A 23,605-nucleotide genomic window follows, 5' to 3' on the forward strand; every position below is an offset into this window, starting at 1 on the left:
AAAAAACAAGTTCAGAGCTCAATACCGACCTTTAGCTTTAATACGGTATTAATCATTAATGACTGTAGAAACAATGAACTGACTGTTTGTCTTCCATCTGAACAGTCTAGAACAATATATTTTAATGAAAAATACACACACACACACACACACACACACACACACACACACACACACACATTTTCAGAACCGCTTGTCCCATACGGGGTCACGGGGTGAAAAATACATATAAAAAAAATAAAAAAGAAAATTTTCTCAAGCTCACCTCCACAACAATAGGTGGCGGAAACATCCGTCATAGACGCAACTCGAGAAAACCCGAAAAAGAAGGGACGACAAAGACTGTATACGTACAAAGACGCCAAACTGGAACATTCGTCAGGAAATGGAGCACACCGGCGTTCAGGCAACTTGTCCCGAATTTCAGAGTATTGTAAGAATGGCCAAAGTTTCTTCAGCTAACAATCATGTCAAGCTATTGGCTCCACAAATTTAGAAGGTATGTACAACAATTTGCGCTGCGACACGAATCCTGGGTCTTATTAGCTACGATCTTTGCCGTCACGTCAGCCGTCTTCTTTAGTAGCTTCCGGGTGTCGCGCGGAGGCAATCGAGCAGCGACTGCGTGACAACTGCGCGAGTGTCGCGGAGGAGACTCCCAATGATAGAGGCGAGGTACGTACGTACGTGCGTGCGTGCGCCGGGCTCGCGTGCCGCTTTCACCGTTTGCACCGCTACGGACGGCGGGGCTGGTTGCTGCGTTCACGTGCGCGCTTGTTTTAAGTGCTCGGCGGCGTTCGCGTGGCATGTTGCGCAGGTCAGGAGGTCGTTCCGAAGTGGGTAAGTTGGTGTGTGTCCGTACTGGCGGCACGTTTTTGTATTGTTTCTGTCTTTTTTTTTTTTTTTTTTTTTTTTTTTGTGTCACACGAGCTGTCGGGTATTTAACTTATTTATTCATAGACACACAATTTATTCAAACTTATTAATTTAACAAGTTTGAGAAGCGAGCTGTGGGGAAACGGGTTCGTAATTCCGTCGTCGGTGATTCTCGGGATCATATACCGTCGTCAATCAATGACATAAATAAAAATTGTAATAACAAACAATACATTTTCCATTCTTTTCCCTTATTTTTCGGTGCCTTCGTTCTGATGTCATCTTCTATTTTTATTATGCTCTTTTTTTATTAAACTTTTTTATTTTTTGTTTTGTCGTCTGATATTTTGTCTTCCGACTTTAACGCGGTGTCGGTTGTTCTGCTTCGTAGCAGAGTTTACTCAGACATGTTTTAGTTTGAGAAGAGAAACAGTAGTGTTTTTTTTTTTTTTTTTTTTTTTTTTTTCTTGGCGGGGGAAAAAAGAATTTGATACCATCAAGATGAGGGTTATTTTATTAAAGAGAATGTAGAGAGAGCTGGACTAGGTTGAAGTAATTGAAGTGTTTATTGTCACACTTTGCTGCACATGTCAAACCAAAACCAGGTCACTTCTTTTCAAAAGTACACATTTTCCTTTGGCCTTCTTCTTTACTGTGTTGTTTTTGCTGTACACATGTGACACGTCTAATAGGTGTTTAACGCAGGTTCCAAAAATGGAGGTGAGCGGTGAGTCGGTGCCTCGGCTGTCGGTGGCCCGGCTCCCGCTCGGGGGTGCTCCGATCCCACTCGTCCCGTGTGTTTCCCTCGGCAGGGTGCGGTAGCAGCACGGACACCCCAGTCGCCTTATAGGAGAATCGCGATGGCCAGCGCCGCCCCGCCGGCCTCTGGCCCTGGTACTACCGACAACGCCGGTCCTGGTGTGAGCGGAGCGACGGCCGGCGAAGGGATCTCGCAGGACAGCACCTTCGAGTGCAACATCTGCCTGGACACGGCCAAGGATGCCGTCATCAGCCTCTGCGGCCACCTTTTCTGGTATACGGCGACAGGCCCTAAGTACACACACACACACACACACACACACACACACACATTTTCTGAACCGCTTGTCCCCCAGGCCCTAAGTAGTCTTTCTTAAATCTATTTAGCAGACACTTTTCTCCAAAGCGACTTCCAATGAACTCTATGTAGTGTTATCAGCCCACACGTCTTATTCACTGCGGTGACTTACACTGCTAGATACACTACTTACACTGGGTCACTCATCCATACCTCAGTGGAACACACACACTCTGTCACTCGCACACTATGGGTGAACCTGAACAGTATGTCTTTGGAGTGTGGGAGGAAACCAGAGCACCCAGAGGAACCCCACACAGACACGGGGAGAACATGCAAACTCCACACAGGCTGTGTGGGGATCAAACCCATGTCCTCTCACACCACCCAGGCGCAGCGCCACAGGTGGATCCCAAGTTCACAAAAATCCTTCCAGCTGCTGCTTTTTTTGCACAACAATCCGGAACAGGTTTTTAAAGCGGAACTAATCTGACAAAGTGCCATTCTCAAAGTTATGACAACTTGGGCCCCCTTGGCTCTTAAAGTATTGAGACCTTAAGTCTGTGATCTTGTCTTCTGTGCACCTTGGTGGCCCCCTGCACATGTCCTTTGCAGCAGTAGAGAATACCTTGAACACAGTGATCCCCCCCCCCCCCCCCCACAGTTGTCTGAAATAGTTTGCACCAAAATCTGTGTGTAAGTCTGTAGGTCAACTGTATATATCGAGGAATAAAAAATGTGTTCATCCTAAAATACTATATTTTTTCTTTTTAATTCATCGTGGCACTCGTCCGATGTCCTTCTGCTTTACCGGAGTCAGCTGGCCTTGCTTGCATCAGGTAGGTCACAGCCACATTTCCTCATCATTTCATCAGCTGTGCTTCCCAAAGCCCTGGAGGGCCTCGGTTTTCACGGCGCTAAAACACACCGACTCAGCGTAGAGGGCGGCTCCATACAGGAGAGCCCTTAACCATCAAACAAGTTTTCGCTAAAATGTGTCTCCTTTGCTTTTTACCATGTGCTGGGTTGACGCGGTGACCGTTTTCGGCCCATTTGCATGTCTCCGGAGACCCTTGTTGTAACACCCTATGGTTGCACGGCAGTGATAATTCTCAAGTAGAACTGTTTTGGGCTCCGGCTCCAATCGCCTTTGTTCTGTTTGCAGTGGCTGGAGACGCGACCCAATCGGCAGGTGTGCCCGGTATGCAAAGCAGGCATCAGTCGTGACAAAGTCATCCCTTTGTATGGGCGAGGAAGCACAGGACAGCAGGACCCAAGGTTTGTCGACTTGCATGGAACAGCAAGCCACCTGTCCAGCAACATGTTGTATTATTACTGTAGCAACAGAATGTGTGTGGATGCATTTTAAAGTAATGTAAGCTGCTGTCACGACGACTGCCTTACTCCACTCCTGTACCCTTTTTGACGTATAGAGAGCGAACTCCTCCCCGTCCTCAAGGACAGAGACCGGAGCCTGAAAATCGAGGCGTAAGTACAGCAGCGGCTTCTCGGTCGTTCCGTTATCCAGACCAGCTTCGGAAACCTTCTTCTAGGTTCGTTTTGCGCTTTCCCTCTTCTCGACACTCTACCTGTTATTTACCTACCTATTATATAGCTATTTTTGCTTTATCCGCAAAAGTAAATTTCCTGTTTTTTTTTTTAATAAACCTCCATTTCATAATTGTGTACGATTTGCCGTACGGAGGCAGGGGCCCGCGCCTGATGAAACCGTTACGTGGGTCGGTGTCATAGCCATGTTCAGAATTCATTAAGAAACTCTGGGACCTTCGGGACTCATTACAGCAGGGTTGGGAGGAACCCGGTGGGAGTGGCTTTTCCTCGGTGTCTCCGGGCACTGATAACACTTTATTCTTCTGATTGCATCATACATACACACTCCTCAGACTCCAACGTGGCACATCGGTCCATTATCCCACCTCATTTGAATTGTTCCTGCTGCTCCGCCGGTGATGATTTAATCCGTGTCCGCGATTGCAAAATGCCATGGTGCCTGGCTCCTGCCCCATTGCCCCAAGGGTGCATTGTCTCCCATGGACCCAAGCCCCCCCTTACATCTCCAGGTCTGAAATTAGTGGTGCAACATGGTACTTCACATCATCTCTGTCCCTCATGTTAGGCTTCCAACTCCGACAGGTCTACTCTTAAGGGTTGGTTATGTCACATGAGGATCAAATGATGAGGACATACCTCCTCCCCACAGGGTTTCCAGGGCTTTGGTTTCGGCGACGGTGGGTTCCAGATGTCCTTTGGAATTGGGGCTTTTCCCTTTGGCATTTTTGCCACAGCCTTCAACATCAACGACGGGAGACCGCCTCCAGGTAGGGTGTCTGAGGGTACCTTGAGGGTTTCCTGTTTCATGGTAAATGGAATGAAACGCATAATAGGCTTTAAACTACCTGTATATAATGTTTTTAATCAACATTTCGTACAGCTTTGTTTGCACAGTGTTGCAGTCTTCACACGAGACCTAGTTCCTCAGTCAAAAATGCCAAAATGTTAGTGGACGTACTTTGCAGTAACAGGACCAAACTCCTCCACCTTGGCTGATGAAGATTCAGCTTCTTTCTTTAGAGACTACATTGATTCTATCATCAACAGGTTCTTAACCTTCATGACCACCACCATTCATGCCTGGACTCCCCACAAAACCTCATTCGCTACATTTCGACCCCTTTCAGAAACCAACATTTAACTTCCTGCTCTCATCCCAAGACACGGCTTGATCTCTTGATCCCCTTTCTTCTGCCGTACAGGACAGCTGTCCACAACTTCTTCCTTTTGTTTCATCAGTCTCACATTTCACTTCCTTCTCTCCACATCTCTTAAAACCTCCAGTCCAAACTTAGACAAGTCTGTATCCTACTTTTATTTAGTACAGATTTATTTACACACAAGTTTATTTGTCTTGTGCTATGTTCTGTGTTGCACCATGGTCTCCGAAGAAATGACATTTTGTTCCACTGTACACAAGCTGTATAGAGGAATGACAGTAAAAACAACTTGAACTTTTTCCTCCTAAAGTCCTTGAATGTGATGTTTACTATCAGTTATCTGCATGCCTTGCTAGAACCATCTCCTTGATGGATATCACTGCAGATTCTAAATCAGTTATTCCACTGAGACTGCCCTCCTGACAATGTCAGATGCTCTCCACTTCATCCCAGCTGCCTTTTTGTCAGTTTCAGTTTCTGTACTGCATTTGCCAAGGTCAACCCCTCCACTTCCTCCTTATCGCAGTAGATCAGCTCGATTTCAAAGGATTGTCAGTCAACTGGTATAACGTCTTCCCGGGAAGAATTATCAGGTGGTTGCCCTTTAGTCTCTCTCAACTGGTGTCATCTTGAAACCTCACTCATCCCTGCTGTGTAGCTGTCAGCTTCCTCTTTCCCCCTCAACCAACACGCTTGTAATCTTGCCACATGCATCTGTCACATTTTTACCTAGAAGACTGACCATCACGTATGACTCAGCTTACCCAAAACTGAGGTCTCTGCAGGACTAACTTTTGAGAGCTGTTTAGTCAACTGGAAAACTTGTTCGTCCCATCAGCCTCATCAGTCTAGAGTTTGAGGGTAACAAATGTCTGAAGCTGGTGCTTCTCCCAGCACATTGGAACCATAATCCAGTCTCTAGTTTCCTTTTATACAACGTGTAGATTCCACTTGTTTCTCACCAAATTCTATCCAGCTCCTGATCCAGAGTGTTGATGATTTGCCTAGACTACAACTGCCTCCCGTCTCATCTTCTGGCCTCTCCCATTTCAGCCTGATCAACTGATCCAAAATGCCATAGTGTGAATGGTGATAAGACACCCAAAGCATTTCGCTTTCTGTCCTCATCCCTCTCCATTGGCTTTCTATGGCCCCCTCTATGAAGTTAAGACTAACAGTACAGTAGGCTGTTCTCAGAGACTCAGGACCTGATCATTTCTCCAACACCGCAGATAAGGTCTCACTCAGGAGCTATTCAAAATTGTTTGGGTTCTTAGTTTGAGAGCTTCCTCTCTCCTTCAGAACTGCTTAACCCCTCAACATCCAAGGAAGGCATCCCTCCCAGTTTCCTAAAGGAAGCCTATATTTGCACCAAGGACTCTGCCATGATCTTCAATGTATTTGCTGAGTATAGGCAGCTATTTGAATCATGTGTGCCAACAAAACAGTGAAACCAATAGCGTTTTGATTCATGTCCCTGTATCTAATGCTTTTCCACCATTGAGGACATACAAATTATGCATTCCTTAAGTTTTATGTTGCTTTGAAGAAAAGCATCAGCTAAATGTGAATGTGGACTGGATGGTGGCATTTTAGTTACTGACAACTGTCGTGTGGTCCTGTCGCTGCAGCTGTGCCTGGAACCCCGCAACATCAGGATGAACAGTTCCTGTCCCGCCTCTTCCTGTTTGTAGCTCTGGTGATCATGTTCTGGCTGCTCATTGCATAAACTGTAAGAACTGGGAGTCGCGAAGGCCACGGACCCTCAAGAACCTTGCCTTCAAAAAGGAGAAACCAGCACACGGTCTTTTATCAGAAGCAGTGAAGGAAATGGTCTTTAACATTTTTTTTCCTCTGCTTATTTTTGTTTAAATCTTGGTCTAATTCTTGAAATGTACTGTAAATTTGCTTAAACTTTCCAGGTGGGCTCTTATGTCTTGCTTAAGGTGTTAAGTGGCAACTTAATTTTTCTTAATCCTTTGACTTAAGGTATAAATGGTTATGGGGAGTAACTTTTAAATATTAGCACTCATTTGCTTTTTATCTTTTGTTTTACAGTTGAGGCGAGTGCCTATTTAAGTTCAAGGCACAAGTCACTTCTAGTTTGCTATATTGATTTATAAGCTTTTTTTTTCTTTAACTCATCAGCTGCCCTGACAATTAAATGGCCCTATTCATTACTGGATTTTTGTTATACATTAACATGAATTGCTCAAATGTGCAGCATAATATACGTGGGAGACCGGTAGGGTCTTCAGCAAAAATAAACGGTTTGCCCTCCTTCCCACAAGAGGGCAGTGGAACTTGTGATTTCTGTCTGCTTCCTACTAAAAGGGAGCCAGGATCTGGGGCTTTAATTGGAAATGGTCTGCATAAAAAAGTGGTAATAGGTTTTTAAAATTTGTGTAATGCTATTCTTTGGACCTTAAAGGAGGGTGAAGAGCTCTTTGATCTGCTCAGAGGGCCAGCACTAGTTAATGATCTACAAATTGAAAGAGAAATCAATGTAGTAATGGGCACACTTTGGTCACAGTTGGCCGGGGCCAAGTGTTTTGTAGGTTTTACATCACCACATTATTTAATAAAACTACTAAAACCAAAGCTGGGAGGGTAAGGGGTTGAAGTGGTAATATATTAAACTACATGCTGGTGGCCTTTGACAAAAGTTGTTCTGTAATCTGCATGAGTGTAACGTGTATTTATTAGCCAAAAAGCTACACACAGTATTTGTCCCCACTGACATCTATGCAATATCGTTTTGTTTCCCTGAGAAGTGAATCTGCACATTCATGCTGTAACTTTTACTGACACTCTTTTGTTCATTAAAATGGGGATTCAAGTATGAAGTACTGAAGTCTATGATCTAATTTTTCTTAAATATTAAGTGGAAAAACGTGTCCCATTGCTGTACTTTCTGGATAATTGTTTGAAATAGAACATTTCTGATTTTAATGACTGTTTGGAAAATTAACTGATTGTAGGTTATTAATTGTATATTCCCTGTGTGTACAATGCCTGACTTAGAAATAAATGTATTTTGGGAAGTATTCTCAAAATGTCTCTTCCTTTAGGCATACCCTTATTCTACAAACTATATGAAAATTTCAGCTGTTTCAAGCCAGCTTCAGGAAAAAATTGTTACTCAGATATAAAGGACCATTAAAACCGTGAAACTGCATTTTAAAAAAAAACACAAAGTCTTTGTTTTAGACTGAAAAGTAACATTTTGGCTAAGCGATTTTATTTTTTTGAAATTCAGTGGCTCAAGGTGTTCCTCCTATTCCTTCAACCCTTACATAGATTGTGCTGTTCTGTATAAAGTACAGTTTCTAAAAATGTGATGCAATCAATAAGTTCCTACAGGCTGCCTGCAGTTCACAGCCCATGTCCACGTCCTGTGTACTTATTTACTGTCGTCTTCTCTTGTTCTGGGTTGCACCATGGTCTCCAGAGAAACGACGTTTCACTGTATACAAGCTATATAGAGGAATGACAAAAACGACTTTTAAGTTCTGAGTCTGGCCACTGTCTGATGCTGTTGTGATTGCAAGACAGTCTTAGAACTTAATGACTGTACCACGTTGGTAGCAAGTATTACAGTCTCACCATTATGTTATGAAATGCCAATGGAAGAGCCCAGATACCCCAAGTATAGCAGGCTGTTGAGACTGAGAAGTAATTCAAGGTAAATGGCACAGGTCCATTGGCCTTAATTCTTTCCATTAATTCCACAGCTACACTATCTCACCATAATACAACATAGCATGTAGCACACTGAAAAATAAAAATATGCAACTTCAAAAAAAATGCTTATATACAAACCGCTTTATATGAAGCTGCATGGAAACTGGCCTTGTAAATGTTTTTCCTCTTCAAACGGTAATGACAACTTCTGACAACGAATAGATTATTATATTTACAGAACAGCAACAGTGAACATATCGCAGGATACAAGTATGCTTGAGATTAATCAGATTTGGAAGAAAGTTTTTTTGTTATAGATCAGTTTGATGCAATATCCACTCTTAAAACTCAATTTGATTACTTATTACAACAGTAAATCCCTCAAATTTGGGGTCAGACATCTTTCTCCTGAGATCCCCGATTTACACCTTTCTCGGTACACGAATTCCCACCACCTGTCAACTTTCATTAACGGTATAAGGCACAGTGAGGCTAATTCAATCAACGTTACTCGCTGAAAGTCATTTATCATCAGTAAACTATTATGTCCCTTGAAAGGTTACATTAATCTAAAGTAAAGTTTTCCCACATTAAAAATGTGCTTTAACTCTGGCGGACTGAGACTGGCGGGAGGATCAACCTGGGAAACCATTTCCTTGGTACTAAGTCATATAACTAAGATTCCTGAGTAAGACTTGAGTTGATGTGAACTCATCTACGAAGTGTAACCAGAATGTCTACGGTGGAATCACAGACATAACTGTTCCACCTTTTAATAAAAGGCTTTAAGACAGCATTGACATCTTAGCTGGCCTCTCTGACAAACACCTGTGAGGTGTCTCCGGGTTTCATTGACTGACCTGTCACTCTTCCAGTCGACATTATTATTGTCTTGGCGACAGGGTATTATCAGTGGAACCGAAAATTCTTCTCAATCAAGTGTGCCATGTTCTGTGAGGGGGGAAAAAAAGAAAATGCTTATTGGGCAACAGATTGGAGTTATGAGATCATCTGAAAACAGTACACATTTCTCTGAGTTATGTGAACAAAACCGCAGGAAAAAGTCATTGCGTCAATTTTTACACCTTAAGTGAGCGGATGAGTTGGTGTAGCAAGCCAAAATATTTAAAATGTTATTCCAAACCTCCAAGAATGTCATGCTGCCAATGGGGCAGAATGCATGACTGGTGCTGAACTAGTCCCAGATGTCAGGCACTTTCTATTGTCTGGATTACAGCAGTCATACAGTCATATTCTGAAAGGCCGCGACACCACCGTCTACAGCACATTCCGGCGACTCAACTCAGGGTCCCTCTATCTTACTAGGCCAACGGGAAACATATTTGGAAATTTATTTTGCTGCACAATGAGAATTTGGTCAAATCAAAAAAAGGGCGCTTTACAAGAAAAGCTCCACTTTTTCTCTTTTCAAATATGGACCTCCCCTCAACCTAAATGATATAGGATATACAGCATTCTGTTGCCGAACAAAACTACCCCATCATGTCATGCACCATTTCCATCCACTTCAACAGGAAACGAATCCTTACACAGCAAAAGACCCATTCATTCTGGGTCATGCATTCTGTTGGAAAGCAGTTCCCTCAGTTCAGCTTCTGGTTTCCTTTGGTCTTAATTTCTCTTTTTCTCACTTCATGGCAACATTTCTTTTTGTTTTTTTCTTTTTTTTTGTCAGAGAGTGAAAGGCACACACTTCAGTATGGCTTCTTTGTACAGCACACAAAGGCACCAACAGAGCAAATCAAACATGTCTCTGCCGGATTGGTCTGGCGTATGGTACACTCAGGCCCCTGGGGTTCCTGCCTGAGCTATGAGCGGGTCAGCCCCACCCAAAACACCAGGCTCTTCATCGGGGGTCTGCGAGGGTCCAGCATTATGGGCAGGGGCCATCTCATCCAGCAGCTCGCAGGTAGGGTTGGAGAAGGCCGAAAGTGGCAGGGCCACCCGTCGCATCTCTTGCTCGTAAGCCCGCTGCTGCTGCTGCCTCCTCAGGCTCCGGGCCCTGCAGGGTTTGAGCAAACCTCATTAGAGGGAGAGAAAACCTCTCTAGAGGAAGATCCAAAACTAGCAGGTTGTTCTAAATGGGCCTTTACCTCTGAAGGAGTGAGGAGCTAAGGTAAAGATATGAGGAAGTTATTTTTGTCTCACATAAATTATTCATAGCCAGCCAGAGTCCAAGTGAGTATTAAAAATGTATGATTCCATAACTTATGAAAACAAACATAGCTATCACGGTGAGTCATATTAGGTTGATTGCTCATTAGCAGTCTGTGTGTGTTCGGTTCTGGCTCCGTTGTGGTGGAACGACTCCCCCCTCTCACTCAGAACTGCTGAATCTCTGTCCACATTTAAACACGGTCTTTAAACTCACCTCTTCCAGACACACTTCTTCCATCATCTCTTAAGTTCATGTAAGGTGTAAATGTTCATGCACCATAACTTTAAGATGATGCCCGGATAAACCTTTACACAGCTACTCCTGTAATGTAGCATAAATGTTTGTGTTTTTTTTTTTTAAGTTACTAAGAAGGTGATCAGAAATCATCGATATTTGGATAAAGTTTTATGCAGCTACTCGTGTGATGAACATCGGTTCATATGATGGAAACTAACTGCACTTAATCACACGTCTGCATCCAAGTGTCTCTCTGCTAATGTAATGAACACATTGTATTTCCTATGAGATGTACGTCGCTTTGGAGAAAAGTGTATAAAACAATACATGTAAATGTAAAACCCCTCAAAAACAAGGTGCAAAGTCGGAGTAGACTCTGCACACTTGGTTCTCTAGATTTAAGGATTATAAATTGTACTTGATGATTACACAATGTTTCTTGTTTTTTCCACTGCAGTCTCTGGTTGTTCCATTGACCTGGTTTAATTTTTACAACAAAAGGCATGCGGGACAAGTTCTGCTCGAAGTGATGAACAACTCCGTGTCGAAACACCCCAGGCTAATTTTGCCATTGAGCCTCAGCAGAGAACATACCAGGGCTGTGGATTCGGTACGCAAAACTCGACTCCGACTCCAGTAACCCAATAACTGCTTCCGACTCCACGACTCCAACTCCACAGCACTGCCCAAAAGTTGCACATTATTTTCGGGGTCCACTTATCCAGCAAATATAGGGCTAAACCCACATTACACCTCTAATTTTTGGTGGTTGATTTATATGCCGGCATATACTGTGCATTTTTACCGACTCCGGTAACCCAATAATTGCTTCCGACTACGACTCCCCACAGCACTGATACATACTACCGATGTCAGCACTTCTTAAAATACTGCTTAGCTGGAATGATGTCAGGGCCAGTGTTACTGATTAAATAAGTATTTAAAAATGTATGATCTATCAACACACCCTACCTTCTTCAACCTGTACTACCATGACATCTGACTCCTTATGCAAAATGGAATTGTCTGTGGAAAGCAGCGAGAGACGGTGTGTGGGGGACAGTATGTGTATCGAGCTGCTGTGAGCCATCAGTGACATCTCAGAAGTAAAAAGGTTATGATGATACACAACAGGCATTTTAATCAGATCCGACAGCCAAATATAGCACTCCCCATTTAACCGGGAGAATCTGATATTCTGCCAAGTGTCACGAAGATATCTTCTGCAGAGTTAAAAGCATTTCCCAGCATGCACCGGCACTGCCGCAGTAAAGACCCACCCTGTGTTTCTCCGTTTCTTAACTGTCATTTTTTTTGTCCTACTGTAAAGGCAAAATTAGGCCCCTCCCACAGCGCGGACACCTGCCATTTTCTTTCTGTAGTCCTTAATTGCTTTAATTAAATCAGGTTTTCCGCAGTTTCTATTTTTTTCCCCTTGTTGTCCACCTGTAATTTTCCTCTAAAATTACTGTGAATTTGTTTAGACAAACCATTTATTCAGCTGTGGGAGATTAAGTCTAATGATGATATCACACACAAAAATGACCTTGATTTCCTAAGTAACCCCTGGAAATTTTTACCTGACGTTAACACAAGCAACAGAGATCTTAGCCATCCCTCTTTGTGCAAAAAAAAAGAAAAAAAAAAATCCCCCTTTGACATTATCACAAGGCATTTCTACAAATTATCACAAATCCATGGAGGACAGAATCTGTTTTTCACTTACAAGAAGGTTCAGGTTCATATAGGTATATGAGGTGGAAGACACACTGCATAGGAAGCATACGCAGCGTAATCACACACATCCATTCTCTCACATACACAATGTGGGCAAATCAGAGTCACCCTTTCACCTGAAACGCATCTTTGGACTGTGGGAGGAAACTGAAGCAACAGCAGGAACATGCAGTCATAAGAATACGGGGAGAACGTGCAAACTCCACACAAAGAGAGCCAGGTTCAAGCCTATGTCCGAACCCACGGCCCAGGAGCTGTGAGGCATCAGCACAACCCATTGCGCCACCTTGCTGCTCAGAATAAAATTTGAGCTCTCCGAAAATAGTTCTTCTCCAATATCAAAGTCAACAATATCCCGCACGTACCGATTCTTTTTATTGATTCTGATCGTTGGCTTCAGACGAGCATTTAATGCTGAGAATAGATCAGAGTAGTCTAGGTTAAGGTGAAATGATCACAGGGAGCTGTAGGAAACTGACAGCTTCTTACCAGGATCTTACTGACATGAAAAGAAACACTAATTATACTGTATATTACCGCTTATTTGTTGTACATACAGTCTACATAAGCAAACATAGGATATGAAATCAAATTTAATTCCCCATTAGGTCAAATTTATGAATCCATTTACATTTATTCATTTAACTGACGCTTTGCTCCAAAGCAACGTATAATGTTAAGGTATTTACCCATTTCCACAGCTGGGTAATTTTAGAGTAGGTACTTTACTCAAGGGTACTACAGCAGGAGGAGAGACTCAAACCTACAACCTTTGGGTTGAAAGGCAACAGCGCTAACCACTACGCTACCAGTTGCCCCCAAATTTAACTGGCGCGTCCTGGTTTGTCAGATATTAAGGGTGCTGTACTCGAGTGGATGTGAAATGTGCATTGTATGTGAACGAGGAAAAGCTGCTCCTCCTCGTACATCACTCGGCGATCCCTGGTTTCTCACACAGACAAAATGGCAGGCGAACGGGAGGGGGGGTGAAGTGCGACGTGTGCACTGACCTTTTGTAGAAATAGCCAAGCGTTATCCCTAGTCCAACCAGGACAATGACAGCCATCATGACCATGCCCAGGATGTAGCCTGCCAAAAAAAAAAAAATTAAGAAAAAAAACTAACACAAGGACAAGGAACTGAGTCTTCAGAAGGTCATTAAAAATAAAGTTCAATTTTTTTTTAAACTAGTTCAGTTTGAGAACATAGTGAGTGTCATGAAATATCTAAATTTTTATTTCTGCTCTCCACATCCCTAGAGCACAGAAATACTGTATTCCTAGATGAATGTGCAATGCGTAGGTATCACAAAATGGTTTACTGAGAAGAAATACTTGTATTATTCTGCTCACTGCAGTTCTAAAGCTGACTAATTTTTCCAGAAAACAATATCAAAAAGATATATAAATGGCACACTTCAAAGCAATCCAACATGGTTAAAAAAAATTGGCAGTAATTACAATATAGCCATGTCTCACCTAGGATCTGAGACCTCCCAAGCAGGCAAGCAGCGTGGGCAGGACTTACCCAGAATCCCCAGGTCTTTCTTCCTCTTAAGGCCAACGCGGCCCGGCCAGCTGGGCCCCGCCGCAGGCTGCACGGCCTCGCTCTCACTCACGTCAGGCTCCGGAAGGGCCTGAGCTGGCTCCAAAACATGTCCCTCACCAAGGGGTGAGGTTAGGATGTCACCCGAAGGCGGAGTTGCTGTAATCTTACCTACAGTTTCATCTGGAAAAAAATCACACGAAAGAATCCAAGACACCCATAAATGCACAAAAGCAGGCATAACACAAATAACAGCAAAATAAAAAAAAAAAATATTCCTGCATAAAATGCTACACCGTTCTTTGCTAAATGAGACGCAGCCAAATCCTCTGAATAGTTTCTGCAACACTTTCCAAATTAGGGATTATAAATAGTAGATTACTATAGAAGGTTGATTTTTTGTCTTTTTTTCCACTGCAATCTCTAGTTTGTCCATTAATCTGGTTTAATTTATGACAAAACGAACGTGGCACGTGTTCTTCTAAACGTCACTCAGCAAGGAAACACTTCAAGTTACCTTTGCCCTCAGACCTTAGCAGAGAACAGCCCTGTTCCATTCTTACACTGTTTACAAAGAGTACATATTATTGTCAGCATTTCTTAAAATATTGCTTGGCCGATACGATGTCAGGGCCAGCGGTATAATTCAGTTAGAGGACAGGAAGGAGTAGCTGGAGCTCAGACGCTGCCAAGAACCATTGAGCAGATCATCCGGACCGTGGCTGCGCTTGCCAAGCAGGCAGTGCACAATGGTCCTGCCCTGGGTACGAGAGTGGGGTGCATGGCCAACCAGCTGTAGCTCATGATCTTGTACCAAGCTGCCAGCAGGAGACATCATTCCCTCTCCCTGGTCCTGGCCCCAGTACATCCTGTGCTTGTCAATGGTCACCATGGTAACTATCATCTATAACAATCAATGTTTTTCCCCATATAAGCAACAGTGGGCTAGAGATAAAAGAATCAGTAGGTTTATCACAATTTTGTCCTTCTCTGTCTGTGAAACAAATGCGGTTATCAAAAATTAATGCTGCGCAGTGTAAGTGTCACTATAAATATGTACATAATTGGGTACCTCTGCAGGTGTCTATAACGCAGTCTTGTCTTTGGACCACACCGTCCTGGTAAAGGATGTAACACCACGGCTTTTGCGAGGAGTCCGGATTGCGGCAAAAGCTGTGGTTCCCGATGCCTATAGAACGAAGAACAGCATTCTTCCATGACACATCTCAACACCTCACAGTTGGAGGCACCACAGCTTCAAATGACCCACGTCTAAGTACGTGCTGTTATTTTCATTCATTTACTTAGATCATTGGATTTGCTCAAACTAGGCAGTCTGAACTTTTAATCTTCACCGGTGAACGGAAGCATAACAGGTTACCATGGTCGTGCCTGTCAATGACAACCAAGACGATAACTTTAGTCTTTTTTTTAGGTTGCACATATTAAATTGACTCATTGTAAGTAATGTATCCTGCAGTGTAAGTCACCGTGGTGAATAAGGTGTGTGGGATGATAACACTACATAGTACCCACTGGAAGTCGTTTTGGAGAAAAGCATCTGCTAAAAAAATTAATGTAAATGTAAAATTATGGTTAGCCATTTGGTTGGGACTGCTGGTCGCGTAGTGGTTCGAGTTGCTGCCTTTGGCCCCAAAGGTTGCAGGTTTGAATCTCACCTCCATCTGTAGTACTTTTGAGCAAGGTTTTTACCCTAAATTGTTCCAGTAAAATTACCCAGCTGTAGAAATGTGGAAATAAGTGCAGGTAAATTAACATTGTAAGTCACTTCGGAGAAGAGTGTCAGCTAAATAAATACATTTACATGTGTTCATTTATCAGACACTTTCCTCCAAAGAGACGAACATCTCATAGAAAATACAATGTGTTCATTACATCAGCAGAAAGAGACACTTGGATGCAAATGTTTGATTCTTAAGTGCAGTTAGTTTTTCTTTCCACCATACAAACCAATGTTCATCACACAAGTAGCTGCATAAAACTTTATCAGAATGTCCATGATTCCTGGTCACCTTCCTAGAATCACTCACACACACACACACACACACACACACACGCTGGCTGAAGCTGCTCGTCCCAAGCGGAGTCGCAGCGAGCCGGAGCCTAACCCGTCAACACGGGGTGCAAGGCTGGAGGGGTAGGGGACGCACCCAGGACGGCACGCCAGTCCATCACAAGACACCCACCCCGAGTGGGACTCGAACCCCAGGCCCGCCAGAAAGCAGGACCCGGACAACCCCGCTGCGCCACCATGCCCCCCCCCAGTAATATTTTTTCCAATTTTTCCGAGATACATATAAACAATTTACATTACATTTTAACGTAACGACCAAATAAATGTAAATATAGTCATTAAATAAGATAGAAAATGGACCTCACAAAAAACTGGCCCTGGGTATGGTCCAGCGGGATGTACCTTTCTCCGCAGTCCAATGCCAGACACCCGCGGGACTTTCTGCTGGATTAGAGGGACACTGTCTTCTGCTACCGTCTCCTCTACATCCCTCACCAGAAGCACTAGGTCCAATTTGACCTACATCAGGTGGACCTCGGTTCTTCCACACCGGGCCGACACACGCGATTCCCCAGCGTCCCCTCTGACATCAAAGCGCAGCGCGCGCACCGTACAGCGGAGGGAGCCCGACGAGTGGAAGTGATGGAGGAACCCAAGAGCCCCCTTCGCAGGGGGACCAGGGGAGGCGGCGCCGCCAGAGAAACGGGGACTCCTCACCGGTGTCCGCGTCCGGGCGCGCGCTCACGTTGTAGTCCCGCGCGGCGCTCGCCCAGTTCAGGCACCTCCGGCCCGTGGCGGTGACCTGCTGCTGCCCCCTGTACTCCGCCCCGTTGAGGCGAATGCATTCTGCGGTAAGCAGTGCGAATTTGTGGTGAATTTAGCTGCAACTTGCAAGCACCTATTACTACTAATAATAATAATTATTATTATTATTATCATCGTTATCTATATTATATTTTCAAGAACATGATTTTTTTAGCTTTTCATGGTGAAAATATGAGTAAAATAGTAGAAATACTGATATTTACACTAGGCGCAGTTTTTAACAAACTACCACGCTGTTGTTGTTTACGAAAATGCCCAGCAGATCATGCTTACCTTGACTGGCTGACGCGTCGACCACGAACGCGACACAAAACAAGATGATCAGCTGCCCGAGGGACATTTTGTGGGTAAAAATGTGACGAATGCAAAAAAAAAAAGAAAAAGAAAGAAAGAAAAATGAACGGTAAATGGCCTACATATCAAGGCATGGGAATAAAAAGATGAATTTGAATAAGCGAATGTGGGGCGAAGCGCGCTCTGCGGACGATGCGCGCCTGCCGAACTTACGCGGCACTCCGGCGGCACGAGGACGCCTCCAACTCCCTGGGAGCGCGAGACGCGGCGTGGCGTCTTCGAGGTCCTAAGGGCCATCGGGTACCCCGCGCGGGAGGAGGGGGGGAGACCAAGGCCGCAGTGTTGTATTTACCTCAGTATTTTACTGTTGTCGCACCACGCTCACCAGTATCAACATTATGAGAGTTAACGCTGCCGCGCGCAGTGTACTATTTCTCCATTATTCACTTGTGGTAGTTTTCTGCATCTCCAGATTTCGACGTGGTCCGCCCCACAGACTTAGTTTGTGTGGTTTTTAGCTACTACTAGTTTAGCTGCGTCCTATAAGTTTTGTTATTACACACATAGAACTTACTAACGTAAGCATATGAGCAACAGATGCATATGTTTACCATCCTTCATTTTTTACACGTTGGCTATTTCTGCCAAACAAAGAGAAACAAATGGGGGTTTTGGAACTAGTGCTCAGCAGTGAGTGTCAATGTCATGTAAAGCAGATATTTATAACAATATTTCTCGTCTTTGAACCAAACCATCCTGGTAATATGTTTGAAAATTAACAGATTGCACGACAGTAATAAATTGCTCGACGATATTAGGATTTTTGGCGCTCCAACGATGACTTTGACAGACAGCAGCAATAGCCTTTGAATGTCTTTTTCTACTCTTTCTCAGCTCATAACCTTTAATGACAATATTTTATTATTTATTGGAGCAGTAGGTGATTTCTGGGTCCTGCGACAGATGTTCACTTTTACCCTTTGTAGCATTTGGGTCCTGAAAATAAAGTCCCTTTCATTGTCTTGGTCCAGATGTGAGAGAAAATGGCTGCCTTGAGTGCGTTTGACACTTATAGAGGCAGTGGCTTTGGCCCTCAGTTGTTCTGCTTTTTTGACTGATTCAAGGGAAGTCTTCAGTTCAGAATCGTAGTCGGAGTGCATGTTCCTTCATCACATCCAGCTCTTTGTGTTCCTGCTTTATGGTCATGGTATACTTTCCATCATTGCACTCAACTGTGTGGTCATGTCATACTCACACTGTGCGGTCATCTACCATTTACACACACACACACACACACACACACACACACTTTCTGAACCACTTGTCCCATATGGGGTCACGGAACCGGAGCCTAAACCAGCAGCTCAGGGCACAAGGCCGGAGGGGGACGGGATGCCAGTCCATGGCACGGCACCCCAAGCGGGACTCAAACCCCCGACCCACCGGAGAGCAGGACCCGGTCCAACCCACTGCACCACCGCGCCCCCCTTCCATTTACATTTATATTTATTAATTTAGCAGATGCTTTTCTCCAAAGCAACATACATTTCATGGAAAATACAATGTGTTCATTACATTAGCAGAAAAAGACAATTAGTTGCAGACGCGTAATCATTAACTGCTGTTAGTTTCTTTCCACCATATAAACCAATGTTTATCACACGAGTAGCTGCATAAAACTCAGAATATCGACGATTCCTGATCACCTTCCGAGTAATTTTTTTTAAAAGGATATGTATAAACATTTACGTTACAGGAGTAGCTGTGTAAAGGTTTATCCGGGCATCATCTTAAAGTTACGGTGCACAAACACACACGCACACATTTTCTGAACAGCTTGTCCCATACGGGGTCGCGGGAAACCGGAGCCTACCCGGCAACACAGGGCGTAGGGCCAGGGGACGCACCCAGGACAGGACGCCAGTCCGTCGCAAGGCACCCTAAGCGGGACTCGAACCCCTGACCCAACAGAGAGCAGGACCCAGTCCAACCCACTGCACCACTGATGGTGCATGAACATTTACACCTTACATGAACTTAAGAGATGATGGGTGAAGTGAGTCTGAAAGAGGTGAGTTTTAAGACCTTTTCAAATATCGACAGAGATTTAGCAGTTCTGAGTGAGAGGGGGAAGTCGTTCCAGCACAACGGAACCAGAACCGAGAACCTCCGTGCTTTACCTTTCATGCGTGGGACCACCAGGCGAGCATATGTGGAAGAGCGTAGCAGTCTGGCTAGGGTGTAGCGGATGATCAAGTCCTGTAGATACCTGGAAGAAGATTTATTGATGCATCTGTAGGCAATAACCAGGGTCTTAAATTTGATCCAGGTAGCTATTGGAAGCCAGTGCAGAGAAACGAGTAGAGAAGATACATGGGAATGCTTCGGCAAGTCAAATACAACTGGGACAGCAGCGTTCCGAACTGTACCGTACCACTGTTTCTAAATGTGTTCCTATATGAGATTTGTGACAGTAAGCGGTACAGAAAAAAGGCTTTTTTAATATTAAAACAGATGAGTTTGCATGAACATGGTGTTCGTTATGGATAAACCGCGACTAGCACAGAAATCCAATAACAACTCACCGCTCGGGTTCAGATCAGGGAGGCCGTTCCTCCCAATCACGCCCCTCCAGGTATCACTGTCGCTGCCCACGTGGGCGTTAAAGTCCCCCAGTAGAACGACAGAGTCCCCAGTGGGAGCGCTTTCCAGCACGCCCCCCAGGGACTCTAAAAAGGCCGGGTACTCTACACTGCCGCTAGGCGCATAAGCACAAACGACAGTGAGAGACCGTTCCCTGACCCGAAGGCGTAGGGAGATGACCCTCTCATTCACCGGGGTAGACTCCAACACATGGCGGCTGAACTGGGGGGCTATTAATAACCACCAGTGCACTTGGCACCAGGACACCCTAGGTCGGAGGTCGATGATCGACTTTGTAGTCGTTTCTTCTGACCTTCGGCCATATGTCTTGGACACTCGGGTGAAGAGAGGGGCTGAGCTGTCAACTGATCACCACCTGGTGGTGAGTTGGATTCGATGGCGGGGGAAAAAAGCTGGACAGACCTGGCAGGCCCAAACGCATAGTGAGGGTCTGTTGGGAACGTTTGGCGGAGGCCCCTGTCAGAGAGGTCTTCAACTCCCACCTCCGACAGAGCTTCAACCAGGTCCCGAGGGAGGTGGGGGACATTGAGTCTGAATGGACTATGTTCCGCTCCTCCATTGTCGGTGCGGCTGTTCGGAGCTGCGGCCATAAGGTCTCCGGTGCCTGTCGCGGCGGCAATCCCCGAACACGGTGGTGGACACCGGAAGTAAGGGATGCCGTCAAGCTGAAGAAGGAGTTCTATCGGGCCTGGCTGGCTCATGGGACTCCTGAAGCAGCTGACGGGTACCGACGGGCCAAACGGAGCGCGGCTCTGGCAGTCGCCGCGGCAAAAACTCGGGCTTGGGAGGAGTTCGGTGAGGCCATGGAGGAAGACTTTCGGTCGGCCTCAAAGAGATTCTGGCAAACCGTCCGGCGACTCAGAGGGGGGAAGCGGTGTTCCACGAACACTGTTTACAGTGGAAGTGGTGCGCTGCTGACCTCAGCTGAGGATGTTCTCGGGCGGTGGAAGGAGTACTTTGAGGATCTCCTCAATCCCTCCGACACGCCTTCCGTAGAGGAAGCTGAGGCTGGGGACTCGGAGGGGGACTCGTCCATTACCCTGGCTGAAGTTGCTGAGGTAGTCAAAAAACTCCTCGGTGGCAAGGCTCCGGGGGTGGATGAGATCCGCCCCGAGTTTCTCAAGTCTCTGGATGTTGTGGGGCTGTCTTGGCTGACACGCCTCTGCAGCATCGCGTGGAGTTCGGGAACGGTGCCTCTGGACTGGCAGACCGGGGTGGTGGTCCCTCTTTTTAAGAAGGGGGACCGGAGATTGTGTTCCAACTACAGGGGGATCACACTCCTTAGCCTCCCTGGGAAAGTCTATGCCAGGGTACTGGAAAGGAGAATCCGACCGATAGTCGAACCTCGGATTCAGGAGGAGCAATGCGGTTTTCGCCCTGGCCGTGGAACACTGGACCAGCTCTATACCCTCACTAGGGTGTTGGAGGGTTCGTGGGAGTTTGCCCAACCAGTCCATATGTGTTTTGTGGACCTGGAGAAGGCATTCGACCGTGTCCCTCGTGGCATCCTGTGGGGGGTGCTTCGGGATTATGGGGTTCGGGGCTCGTTGCTACGGGCTGTTCGTTCCCTGTATGACCGGAGCAGGAGCTTGGTTCGCATTGCCGGCAGTAAGTCAGACCTGTTCCCGGTGCATGTTGGACTCCGCCAGGGCTGCCCTTTGTCACCGATTCTGTTCATTATTTTTATGGACAGAATTTCTAGGCGCAGTCAGGGAACGGAGGGTGTCTGTTTTGGTGGCCGCGAGATCTCGTCTCTGCTTTTTGCGGACGATGTGGTCCTGTTGGCTTCATCAAGTCAAGACTTGCAGCGTGCACTGGGGAGGTTTGCAGCCGAGTGCGAAGCGGCGGGGATGAGAATCAGCACCTCCAAATCCGAGGCCATGGTTCTCAGTCGGAAAAAGGTGGATTGCTCCCTCCGGGTTAGGGGGGAGTTGCTCCCTCAAGTGGAGGAGTTTAAGTATCTTGGGGTCTTGTTCACGAGTGAGGGAAAAATGGAGCGGCAGGTCGACAGACGGATCGGTGCGGCGTCTGCAGTAATGCGGTCATTGTACCGGTCTGTTGTGGTGAAGAGGGAGCTGAGTCGTAAGGCGAAGCTCTCAATTTACCGGTCGATCTACGTTCCTACCCTCACCTATGGTCATGAACTCTGGATCATGACCGAAAGAATGAGATCGCGGATACAAGCGGCAGAAATGAGTTTCCTCCGCAGAGTGGCTGGGCGCACCCTTAGGGATAGGGTGAGGAGCTCAGTCACCCGGGAGGAGCTCGGAGTAGAGCCGCTGCTCCTCCGCATCGAGAGGAGCCAGTTGAGGTGGCTCGGGCATCTGTTCCGGATGCCTCCTGGACGCCTCCCTGGGGAGGTGCTCCGGGCTTGTCCCACTGGGAGGAGGCCTCGGGGCAGACCCAGGACACGTTGGAGAGACTATGTCTCCCGGCTGGCCTGGGAACGCCTTGGGGTTCCCCCAGAGGAACTGGAGGAGGTGTGCGGGGAGAGGGAGGTCTGGAGTACTCTGCTCGGACTGCTGCCCCCGCGACCCGGCCCCGGATAAGCGGAGGAAGATGGATGGATGGATGGACAGATGAGTTTGTGCAGATGAGTCTAAGCCCTAAAGCCCAAATCCTTTGGTGCACCATTTGGCTCTTGTACACAGACCCGGGATCTCTCTGCTTAGGCAGGACGTCTTTTGTGTGCTGCTTTGAGCACACAGCTGTTTGGTGTTCATCTGACCAAAAGTGTACCCCTAGTTCCATTGTCCACGAGACCACTGTGTTGTCGTGGAGACTTGGGCCAAGGCAGATGGGCCCACTCATTATTGCCTCAATGGGTAATTTCATTAGCCGGTTCAGTGACCTGTTGTCCACAGCAAACACCAAGACATAGGGCGGTCTTCATTTCCAGTCCACCAGTCACACCAGGAGTAATTTCTCTGGTATGGATTATGGATAGCATTTACGAAGATGTTACATCAAGGTAGCGCGAAACCGAACTTGAAGTGCAGTGTTCTGATTCACATGATGATATTTGTGTTGTCATTGTACTGCTGCGCCATGTATGTTGACCTAATCATATATGAAAGGTTATAAGGTCAAAAAATAACTTGACAACACTAAAGCAGATCACCATTGACTTGGAAATGTGTCGCCTTTAAACAGACTCCACTATGGCCTCTTAAACCATTTTATTGTCAGGTCTCAGTGCTTAATGGAGTCCTAAACTCAAAATGTGTCCAAGTAACACAGTAGTCTCAAATGTGTGCCATATTGCTTGTCATGCATTTGGATGCAATTTATCTCTCATCGTTAAATCGGCTTCGGAATTAATAAAACGATCTTTAACACTTAAAAATATCTGTCGGTAGACACTATCATGCGTTGCTCATTTGCTTGTTTATTCGTTATTTGGCTTTAGCTGGCAATAAGTGGACAGAAATTGTAATCTGACAGTTCTTCTTCTGTGTCCTCCATCATGTTTGTACTTACCTTAACAGTCCACAGATTCTGCTGCAGCTGCCATTATTTGGCAGGTACAGCAGTGGCACTCTGGTAAACCGTTTAACATTTCTACATCAACACTACTGCCGACATATTCGTCATCATAAAGGATTGGGCATCTCGCAGTGTGTCCAAACATATATGTGTGGCCTGTGCTTGGAATACTGGTATTAGGGCCACTGTCCTTGTCACCATTTGACCTATTGTTTATTACAGTAAAATGCAACTATCACTATTGGCAGTAGTCT

The 23,605-nt window shown here is 45.6% G+C and overlaps 2 protein-coding genes across 7 annotated transcripts; one reads left to right on the forward strand and one right to left on the reverse strand.

Moving 5' to 3' along the window:
• Window positions 1-587: 587 nt before the first annotated feature.
• Window positions 588-7,620, forward strand: rnf185 (ring finger protein 185). Of its 2 annotated transcripts, none has more exons than XM_018754357.2 (7): window positions 588-675; window positions 1,689-1,909; window positions 2,754-2,772; window positions 3,099-3,211; window positions 3,367-3,421; window positions 4,155-4,272; window positions 6,297-7,620. In XM_018754357.2, exons 2-7 carry the CDS (start codon window positions 1,737-1,739, stop codon window positions 6,392-6,394), a joined length of 576 nt encoding a protein of 191 aa, XP_018609873.1. In that variant the 5' UTR covers window positions 588-675; window positions 1,689-1,736; the 3' UTR covers window positions 6,395-7,620. The 2 variants fall into 2 exon arrangements, with proteins under 2 accessions (XP_018609873.1, XP_018609879.1); XM_018754363.2 differs by lacking the exon at window positions 588-675 and adding an exon at window positions 686-840.
• LOC108933053 (phosphoinositide-3-kinase-interacting protein 1-like) lies at window positions 4,229-17,743 on the reverse strand. Of its 5 annotated transcripts, none has more exons than XR_003797763.1 (8): window positions 17,415-17,743; window positions 17,181-17,232; window positions 16,800-16,928; window positions 15,120-15,236; window positions 14,030-14,230; window positions 13,513-13,591; window positions 9,210-10,372; window positions 4,229-4,303 (listed from the first exon to the last, which is right to left on the reverse strand). XR_003797763.1 is itself a non-coding variant. In XM_029252900.1 (7 exons), exons 1-7 carry the CDS (start codon window positions 17,496-17,498, stop codon window positions 10,153-10,155), a joined length of 882 nt encoding a protein of 293 aa, XP_029108733.1. In that variant the 5' UTR covers window positions 17,499-17,743; the 3' UTR covers window positions 7,866-10,152. The 5 variants fall into 5 exon arrangements, 1 of the variants encoding a protein (XP_029108733.1); XR_003797765.1 differs by lacking the exon at window positions 4,229-4,303 and having other exon boundaries at window positions 7,866-9,300; window positions 9,900-10,372; XR_003797764.1 differs by lacking the exon at window positions 4,229-4,303 and adding an exon at window positions 7,866-8,142.
• Between the last annotated feature and the right edge of the window lie 5,862 nt (window positions 17,744-23,605).

The sequence above is a fragment of the Scleropages formosus genome, chromosome 6, assembly GCF_900964775.1.
Source record: "Scleropages formosus chromosome 6, fSclFor1.1, whole genome shotgun sequence".
Taxonomy (NCBI): Eukaryota; Metazoa; Chordata; class Actinopteri; order Osteoglossiformes; family Osteoglossidae; genus Scleropages; species Scleropages formosus.